This window comes from Impatiens glandulifera, chromosome 1, assembly GCF_907164915.1.
Source record: "Impatiens glandulifera chromosome 1, dImpGla2.1, whole genome shotgun sequence".
NCBI lineage: Eukaryota > Viridiplantae > Streptophyta > Magnoliopsida > Ericales > Balsaminaceae > Impatiens > Impatiens glandulifera.
In genome coordinates, this window is record NC_061862.1 from 138,627,754 (window position 1) to 138,638,742 (window position 10,989).

General features: G+C 34.6%; 1 protein-coding gene across 1 annotated transcript; it reads right to left on the minus strand.

Annotated features, from left to right (window-relative positions):
* Positions 1 to 9,846: 9,846 nt before the first annotated feature.
* Positions 9,847 to 10,989, minus strand: LOC124919904 (F-box/kelch-repeat protein At2g44130-like). The gene has a single exon (XM_047460268.1). It carries the CDS (start codon positions 10,967 to 10,969, stop codon positions 9,875 to 9,877), a length of 1,095 nt encoding a protein of 364 aa, XP_047316224.1. The 5' UTR covers positions 10,970 to 10,989; the 3' UTR covers positions 9,847 to 9,874.

Here is a 10,989-nt window from a genome sequence, read left to right on the forward strand (position 1 = left end):
GGGTTTAAGGCAATAGATAGAAATGAGGAGAAGAAAGATCAGAGAACTATAAGGTGAGAGAAGAGAACTATTCAATAACGTTCATACCCTTCAAAAGAGGGTATTCAGAATTACATATACTCTGAATGATGAGTTGGCCTAACAGGTGTCCACTTTGTTGAAAATAGAAAATAAAGGTGGTTTAAACATAAAACATAAAGTCAGGGGTGAGTTTGAATAAATGAAATTACTGAAAATAATATTAATTGTCCTTATATCCCTTAGATCGTAACACATGTGTGATATTAAGTTTTGTTTTTGAAAGTCCACATCCATTGTGAGATTCCTTATAAAAGCTTTTCAAATTAAATCTATTAATTTCTGAGGACATGACTGATATCGGATTCATGGTTTCAGACTCGTCGTGACTAATTATCAGTTTCAAGAACTAGGGTTATTTGTTAAGTAGTATAGGATTCAGATTATTTCAAACTGTAATAGTAATAGTATTGCCCAAAATCTCCTTCTACTTTCTTCAATGAGATTGTGTAAGTATGAGTTATATGTTATGGGAGGGACAACTGATAAATCAAAAATCTCTTTAGAATTTGTTGATATTAGGAAGAGAAGGAAGTTTGTTGATTAAACCAATTGGGAAACAACATATTTTAAGGTAATTGATTAGTTGTTATATAAGTTTTTATTGATTATTGATCACTTATGGAGGAATTGAAGTGCTATTGTTCTTGTTTCATGTATTTATATATACTTGTTCATTTTTCCTTCAATGGGTTTCATATGAGCAATGTGGTCTAATTTTTATGTTCAATGGTCATTTTTATGTTAAATATATTGATGCCCATACCCTAATTTTGGCATTAGTTTTTGTTAGATACATAAATCAATTATCTTGATTAATTATTGCTCTTGTTTTTTTTATTGTATTTGATGATGAAAAATTGCAGTTTGATACCTGACATTTGAAAATAATTTGTTCTCTTCTTTATTTTTGTTATTCTTCTATCTCTTATCTTGTTTGATGTAAAAATAGTTTATTTGGATAGAATTACCAAAATATTTAATATTTTAGTTTTGTATTCTTCATATGTAGTTGAAGACACCAGAAAACTCACCAAAGGAGGAAGAATAATTATTCTACTTAATTAAGAAGATTAGAGATCTCTCCCTCAAACCTCTCGGTTAATTTGAAAAGCTGATGTAAACTTGGTGAACTTTAAGAATCATGTTAGTATAAAATTTCAAGCATTTTATTGATCTCTCTATATAGAAAAGTCTCTTCATGTATTTTACTATTTAGGATCCATTTGATACGTTTCCGGAGCATATTGATATTCACTTACAAACTAGCATAACATATGCCAAACAAATATGAGATAGATGGTGGAGTGATTTGCATGCCAAGGTCATGAGAGGTGAGGGAAATGAGGCACTTATTTGGGAGAAAAAATCCGATGAGTACTCGCAAACAGATTGGGATTACATCTTGGACAACAGCTATTTCACGAAGTACTTTAAGGTACGTATATAGTATTTGAAACCTTATTTTAACATTCATTAACTATTCTAATTGTTTTTTTAATGTAGAGAAAGAGCACTATTGATATCTAGAATAGGGGGAATGTGAGATATGCCATCACATGGGAAGTAAGCCATATTATCAAATTAAACGAGAGATGTAAAAAACTCTAGGAAAACCTTCCTACATACATAGAGAGGTTTATACAGACTCAATCTCCGATAGCGATTAGAGAGAATCCCACACCGACACCTAATGCACTGGCTCAAGAAAAAGTAATAAATATAATACCACATTTAAGTACCTAACAATTAAAATGTATGACTTTATTATTTTAAATGTGTAGACAAAGATGGAGCAAGTGCTAGCTGAGAATTTGGAGATGAATGACTTTGCTTTAATAGAGACCGTTTTCGGAACCCAGGGACATAGAAGGGTAATGGGAATGAATCCAGTATATGAGTTACACATTTTAGAGATGATCGAAGTGGTGAAAATAATGCGTAGAGAAGTAGTCAAGATTTTCTCGTCCCCACCTTCGGATCAGTAGTAGACATGTACAGGAGCTAATGGAAGAACAAGCCACAATGAGAGTTGAACAAGCATCAACCTAAGCTGCAATGCAAGTACAAATTGCATTCCTAATATCATATTTTTTTCCCATCTTCGGATCAGTATTAAACATGTATGTTAGGTGAACTAAATGTATTTGCGTGTTATGGATCTTATTTTTGGTATGAAAGTTTTATTTAGTTACATATGTTTTGATTGATAATTATTATATAGTATTATTGATATTTGGTATGAACATTGATGGGGAATACAATAAATAAATAATTTTTTTAAGGCGACCGACAACTTTGTTGAAATCTATCGGTTTTATCAATCGACAATTTCCCCTAAATCTGTCAGTTTTACCTGTCGACAGTTGTTTCTAAACCCGTCAGTCTACCACGATGGTTCTGGAACACTATCACTAGGGATTTTACCGACAACTCAAGTGAAAGCTGTCAGGAAAACTCTTTCCCTTTTACAGAAAGATTTCAAGCTGTCGGGAAAACTCTTTCCATTTTACTAACACAGGTAATACCGAGAGATGCCGACAGATATTGGAGCTGTTGAATTTAGTCTAATACTAACAGTTTTATGGGTTTTAAGAATGGCTTATGCTGTCGGTGAAACTCCAATTTCCACTAGTAATAGAACTATAAATGTGGGATACTCATTTTCGACATTGGAGGGAAACCTTAGATGTCTTTTTTTTAACCTTAAAGAGCCTATCTGTAATATAATTTGAACCTTAATGAGCCCATCTATAAAATGAAGGCACGTCTGGTGTTACCCATTTGAGAGGAGAAGATTTTGACAACAAAATAGTGAGTCGTTTTGTGAAAAGAAAACCAAGGGCATAAGTGGAAGCCCTATGCCCCCTATGAAGATTGAGGACAGTTTGTGAGAGGGCTAAAATGGCTCTTCCATATACTTCCCAGACGAATATATGGATTGATTCTCTCTTAGTTTTAAATTAACCAATCCATGTTCTAGGAGATGAACATAGAGATTGAGAAATGCTTGAGGATGCCAAGATGGAGTTGATGTTATTCTTGTTAGTCTATTTAAATTCTAAGAGTGCACAGACTTCTTATGGAGCTGTTCAATTGAATAAGTTGAAGATTGTACTTATTAACGTCACTCCCCTCTCCCTTGGATTGGAAACAAGTGGGAGGCATGTGACAGTTTTGATTATAGGAACACTAATATTTCAATACAATCGAGTGTTTTAAAAGAAGCAAAGAAATCCGGAGTGAAGAGGATGATAACATTAACAAATGAGAAAGGAAGGTTACGACAAATGAGAGATTTGTAACTTGTGCCACATTTCTTTGTTGAAGGTTCACTTGAGTCACATCCTCTACTACAGATTACTTTTGCAAATCTTCTGGTGATGCCCATCACATGACATTTCTCACACTGCACATCTACTTTCTCAAGCATCTCAAAATTGTATAACATTTCTTCTCCCAATACTTATAAGGACGAAAATCAGGTTTAGAACCTCTACTTGTTCTTGGAGAATTTGAACATGCACTTTTCTTTTTTGTTTTCTTATTTTTCTTCCCTTTTTTACTTTGACTTTATTGCACTTTTGCTAGCAATGCTCCTTCTATAGACCTCTCATTCTTCATCAATCTTCTTTGTTCTTGTATCTACAATGCACTCAAGATTTCTGCAAGATTGACTTTTGACAAGTCCTTAGTGTTCTCCAATAAAAAAATGATAACCTTAAACATTTCAGGAACATTTACCAGAACCTTTTGAACCTATCTAGAATTAGAAAATTCAGTGCCAAACAATCTTATCTTGTTGGAAATTGTGAGTAATTTTTTACACTACTCTTTGATGGTATTTGAATCCTTCAACTTCACCATCTCAAATTCCTTAATTCAATTGTGGACCTACAACCCTTAATTTTTCATTTCCTTCATGTTCCTCTTTGAGAAAATTTTAGAACTTGAATGCTAATTTTTTGGTCATTATCCGGATGAAAATATAAGTTTACACACCAACAAACAATGTAGCAATTGCCTTTGACTTCATTGTCTTCTTCTCCTTGTGATTCTTTATCTGTGCTAATGTTAGGTTAGCTTGTAATTACGACACTTTGTACTCCTCAACAAATTCTCATATATCATTTGTCTTCAGATGAGCCTCCATTTGATCAGCCCAGGAATGATAATTGTTACCATTGAACACAAGTGATGCTAATGATTACTTCATTGAATCCAAAGACAAGCCAACAAAGACGCTAATGTAATTTCTATTTTGATCATGATATTTATCATTATTGAGCCAACAAAATTTTACAACTACTGTTGCGATTGCCTATGGTCTAAGCAATAATAGAATTGTAAATAACGTGGGATACTCATTTTCGTCCTTGGAGGGAAACCTTAGATGTCTCTAATTTGAACGTTAATAAGCCTATCTATAAAATTGCAGCCTCGTCTAGTGATACCAATTTGGGAGGAGAAGATTTTGACAATAAAATGGTGAGTCATTTTGTGCAAAGAAAACTAAGAGCATAAGTGAAAACCATCTTCCCCTAAGTAGATTGAGGATGACTTATCAGAGGGCTAAAAGGGCTCTTCCATATACTACTCAGACGAATATAGGGATTGATTCTCTCTTAGTTTTAAATTAACCAGGCCATGTTCGAGGAAATGAACATAGAGATTGAGAAATGAGAAATGCTTGAAGAATGCGAAGATGGAGGTGATGTTATTCTTGTTGGTCTATTTGAATTCTGTGAATGCAACAACTTAAGTTGTTCAATGGAATAAGTTGAATATCTGGTACTTATTGGATTGGAAACAAGTGGGTGGCATATAATAGTTTTGATTCCTAGGAACACTAGTATTCCAACAAAGATAGAAAAAGTATTCTCAACAAGCTTCAACAACCAATCGAGTTTTTCAGCAGAAGTAAAGAAATCCGGACAACCAATTCGGAGTGAAGAGTATGATAACATTAACAAATGAGAAAGGAAAATTATGTTAGAATTTGTTTGAAAAAAATGTTGGTTATTTTTTAATTAGTTGGTTAGACTAAGTTGATAGTACTCTTAACTTGTTCTAAGTAGTGAGTTAGTGTTTCGTAGTTTATTTAGTAGTGGGTTTGTGTTTGGCAGTTTATTTAGTAGTGGGTTCATGTTATTGTTTAGCAGTTTTCTTATTAGTTAGTGTTTACTATTTTGTAGGACAGTAGTTATTTGTTGTACTATTTAAGACCTATTTTTCATTAATATTATTATGAGTTTAAAAAGACTTTTGATTATTATTTTACAATTGGTATTAGAGCCATATTCAACTATTAGAATCAATCGAGAGTTTGATTTATAATCAAAGGGGCGAAGTAAGACGCATTCGATTCACAAGGATGGACGAGAAGATCGACAACAGCCTCACTGGTCAACATTATGACCACTATAATGAATTGATGGAAAAAAATTTAGGGCAAAGGGGATGTGGCATCTAATCAAAAAAATTGTTGAAGAACACACAGAGGTAGACCGTCTTAGAGAAACTCAAATTGAAGAGCTAAAGAACAAGGATTGTAAAGTGAAATACTTCCTCTATCTAGCAATCGATAGAGTTACATTTGAACAAATCTTAGATCGTAGTTCAGATTGTTTAGGAGTCTCTTAAAAGAAAATTTGGGGGCAACGAGAGGGTCAAGAGATCTCTGCTCAATACTCAAAGACGTGAATTTGAAATCTTGGAGATTAAGAAGAGTGAAACGATTAAGGAGTATTTCGTGAGGGTTACAGCTGTAGCAAACCAGATGAGAAGCAACGGAGAAACAATGTCAGACACCATTATCGTAGAAAAAATCTTGAGAACCTTGACTGAAAAGTTTACCTACGTTTTAGTTGCAATAGAAGAGGCAAGAGATGTTAGAACAATGTCAGTCAATGAACTACAAAGCTCGTTGGTTGTACATGAGCAGAAATTCAAGCCCATCGAAAAGGAAGAAGATCAAGTCTTGAGAATGTATGTTTCTATTAATGGAAGAGGAAGAGGCAGAGGCATGAATAAAGGAAGAGGAAAAAGAGGAAAGGCATTTGACAAATCATGTATTGAAAATTTCAAGTGCAAGAAGTTGGGATATTTTCAAATTGAATGTCCTGAGTGGGACAAAGCCAATTATGTTGTAGAGGATGAAGAAGAAGTCCTATTCATGATTAATGTTGAATCAGAAGTTACAAAAGCAACTCCAATAAAAGTACAAGTAGAGCTCAAGAATAATAAATGGTTTCTAGACTAAGGCTGCTCAAATCACATGTGTGGAGAACTACATTAGTTAACACACTTGGATACCAAGTTCAATCACTCTATTAAAATGGAAAATGACATGAAAATTGTTGTATTAGAAAAAAGAAGCATTCAAATTAAAGTGGATGGAATTAAGAAATTGATTGAAGATATTTACTATGCTCAAGAGCTGAAATGACTTAAGTATGGGTCAACTACAACATACAGATATAGGGTTGCTTGTGCTATACAATGAATACAAAATCTATCATCCGAGAAGGGGATTAATAATAACCACCAAGATGATCTCAAATAAACTCTTTAAAAGTTAAGCAACATAGGAAGAAGCAGTCAAAGAAAAGTAAGTGGAGAGCCACAAGGAAGCTACAATTAATTCACTCAGATGTTTGTGATCCTATTACTCCAGTCTCTGGTGAAGGTAAAATATACCCACGTACTAACTTTTATTAATGATTACAGTAAAAAATATGGGCATATTTTATATTTAAAAAATCTTATATGTTTGAGAAATTTAAGAACTTTAAGATAATGGTTGAAAATGAGAGTGGACTACCACTGACTTAGCGTCGTACCGATAGAGGTGGGGAATTTACCTCGAAAGAGTTCAACTAGTTTTGTGAGGAAAGGGGAATTAAGAGGTTATTGACTGCATCATTCACTCCTCAGTAAAATGGAGTTGCATAATGGAAAAATAAGATAATCGTGAATTCTGTAAGGAGTATGTTGGCTAGAAGAGAAATGCCTAAAGAGTTTTGGACAAAAGTAACTAACTAGTGTATATACCTATTGAACAGAAGTCACATTTCTGATGTGCAAAAACTAACTCTAGAAGAAGTATGGAGCAACATAAAACCATTTGTAAGTCATTTGAAAGTTTTTAATTGTATAGCTCACACCTTAGTTCCTATACAAAAAAGATATAAACTTGATGATAAAAGTTAAATTTTCTTATTTTTTGCATTAATAGAGAATCTAAGACATATAAACTCTATGATTCAATGTTAAGAAAGGTCATTGTGAGAAAATATGTGATATTCAAAGAAAGAAAATGGTGGGATTGGAAAAAAGAAATGCCTGAAGTTTATAATGGAGTAGTTTGGAAAAGTGGAGTGATTGAAGAAAAAAGTGAAACAGGAGAAAAATATGCTATAGAAAATGAAGAGGAACTTGAGTCTTCTAACTCATCTTCTGAAGAAACAACAACAAATAAACCTACTATATCTAACTCCTCTCAAGAAACAACAGTAATTCAACGTACTCAACTTACTGTCCAATCGAGAAAAATTAGAAGGGCCCCTGAATGGAACAAAAACAATGTAGTTGATGAAGACTTGTCAGAGGAAAAGGGATAGAGTTATGTGGCTTTAATTGTTATTCTTGATCCAGTCACTTATGAAGAAGTTGCACTCAATGGCAAGGGAAATAAACAATGAACCAAGAAATATCATCCTGAGAGAAATAATACATGGAAGCTAGTGAAGCTTCCAATTGAAATAAAAAAGATAGAAGTGGTGTGGATTTTTAAAACTAACTCAATGAGCATGGAGAAATTGATAAATATAAGGCCAAACTAGTTGTTAAAGGGTACGCTCAAGAATAATGCATTAACTATAATAAAGTATTTGCTCATGTAGCTCGTTGTGATACTACTATTTGTATGATCATTGCAATATTTGCTCAACAAATGTGAAATCTCTATCAAATGGACGTGAATAGTGCATTTCTTCATGGAAAACTACTTGAGGAAGTATTTAATTACCAGCCCAAGGGATTTGAGAAAAAAAGGGGAGGAGGACAAAGTTTATAAACTAGAAAAAGCTTTGTATGGATTAAAACAAGCTCAAAGGGCTTGGTTTAGTAGAATTGAAGCTTACTTCATAGAAAAAGGCTTTGAAAAGTGCTCATCTAAACCAACTTTGTTTGTTAAAGTAAATGCGGAAATAAAATATTGATTGTTAGCTTGTATGTTGATGATTTGGTTTTAACATGAAGTAGTGAACAGATAATTGATGTCTTCAAAAAGCTATGATGCAAGATTTTGAGATTACAGACCTTGGATTGATAAAAAAAATTCTAAGGGTTGAGGTGAAGTAAGATAGCAGTGGGACTTTCATAATATAGAAGAAATACATGTGAGAAAAATCCAATTCTTTCTGGAGCTAAATTTAACAAAGATGAAAGTGGAAATAAAGTTGATTCAACGAGATACAAATAAATGGTTGGTAGACTGAGATATCTCACAGTCACTAGACCAAACTTGATGTTTTCAGTTGAAATAGCAAGTAGGTACATGAAGTCACCCACTGAATTGCATCTGAATCTTTTAAAAAGGATAGTCAGGTATATAAGTCGGAGTGTTGGATTGGGTATACTATATGGAAAAGAAAAACAAGAAGAACTTGTTGGGTATAGACAGTGACTACGCAGGAGATGTTGATAATCGTAGAAGCACATCTGGGTATGTTTTTATGATGGGAGGAGGAACTGTAGCATGGTCATCTAAAAAAACAACCAATTGTTATACTTTTCTCTACTAAAGTTGAATTGGTGGCAGTCACTTCTGTAGTATGTTAAATATAATATTGAAGCTGAATTGGTGGCAGCCACTTCTGTAGTATGTTAAATATAATATTGAAGCTGAATTGGTGGCAGCCACTTCTGCTTAGTATGTTAAGCATAATGGATGAGAAGAATTATGCAAAAACTCCATCAGTCATAATCCAAATACATTACAGTTTTTTGTGATATTTTTTCCACTAAAAATTGTCTAAAAATGCTATTTTGCATGGAAGAGGCAAGTACATTGACACTCTTTATCACTTCATTGAGTTTGATAAACCTTGTTCATTGCAGGACTTAAAAACTTGGATTTGAGAAGTTTGATGGGTATCACTAAAGTTAAACTATAATAGGGTGAACTTTTGTTTGAATAAAATGTTGGTTGTTTTATAAGTAATGGGTTAGTGTCTAAACACTTCAACTAGGATCCATCCAAAGTAGTGGCTGCTACAAAAATGGAATATTCCAAAGCATTCGGTGAACAAATTGAATAAAGATATGGAAGACGAACAACTTCTTCAAAGGACAAACCACTTACAAGAATCAGATTCTAACGACAGATTGAGTTCTCTCAATTAACTGGTGAATGCAGAAGAGTGTTTGGAGAAGAGGAAGGAGGTGGAGAAGAGGAAGGAGGTGAATGCTTTTGAAATTGATTGATTATAATTATATTGCTTCTCTTTTATATTTGTATTATTGATCATGCTTGGATATTTTATATACTAGCATCTTTGTTGAGTTAATTTTTCACAAGATAAGTTAATATTTTGGCCAACCACCTCCTTATTGAAATAGGGTAAATGGATAACTTCAAATGCAAAAACAACCAAGATACATAAACATGGAAAAACAACTAAGATACATAAATATGAAAAAACAACTAAGATACATAGACAGTTGCCTATTATGTAAATCCTACTATTAGGCCCAAGAATCATCTCTTACTTGGTATCCAGTTTTCACAACTTTAGAGTTCCACACAACAGCATGATCCCACATATCCAGAAAAATCAGAACTAGATGGCTGCATTCTTTCAAAACTACCATCTTCGAACTGCATATAAAATAATTCCTCCTGACCATAACCCTCATTGAGGGTGGCAGCGGTGACGAAGGGAGCCATTAGTAAACTTTGCTTACCCAGTTGGAGTCGGAAACAATTTTCCAAGACCTTGAAGTTATTCTCAGACAATTTCTTCATCAACTCATACAATTCAAAGTCAGTGCAGGGACACAATAACTCATTAACTCCTCCCGACTCCAATTTAACTCGTCTCCAATTCTCAGTTTGAAGATGGTACACTTCTGCACCAATTCCTTCAATCATTCCCATGTTTTTTATACCTCTGCATCCGATTATAACCCATAGTTCCTCTCCAATTACCTTCATCCCTATGATCTGCCCGCCTCTCACCCGATGCAACTCAGTCCACTCGTCCTTCCACGCATCATACTCCCAAACCGCATCATACTCCCAAACCGCACCCTCTTCACGGCCGAGGTCACCGTTGATGAATACTCGATCGGATCGGGAAGCCACGGTGGAAAACTTTGAACTCCTAATTGAAGGCATGCCCTTGCCTTTCTTCCACCGCTGAGTTGCAAAATCCAACACGAACAAGGACTTCACCGGGTCACGACTCTCCGGATCGCACTCGCTTAACACGACGAGTTTCCCTTCTGAGCTAGCAATCGAAGTCGACCCAGGAAGCTCCTTCGTGAAGTTAGGGATAGGAGGAAGTCGGTTCCACTCCCGATTCATCGGGTCAAAGACGTTGATTGCATATTTGAGATTAAAGAATGTTGGCGAAGGAGACTGCTGGAGCAAACAAGCCACCTGATTCGTAAATCCCAGTTGTTTCCTGAGGGTGTAAAAATGACGAGATCCAATAAGATGAAGCCATTTATGACAGACTCTCGATGCGACAGGTATATCCTTGAGGTGCAGACGAGCAAGACATTCAAGAATCAAGCTTTCAGGTAAAGCGTCTATAGGTGTAGGTGCAAGACATTCAAGATTCAAGCTTTCAGGCAAAGCGTCTATAGGTATAGGTGCTTCCATGGCGTACGTAAAGGGCTAAG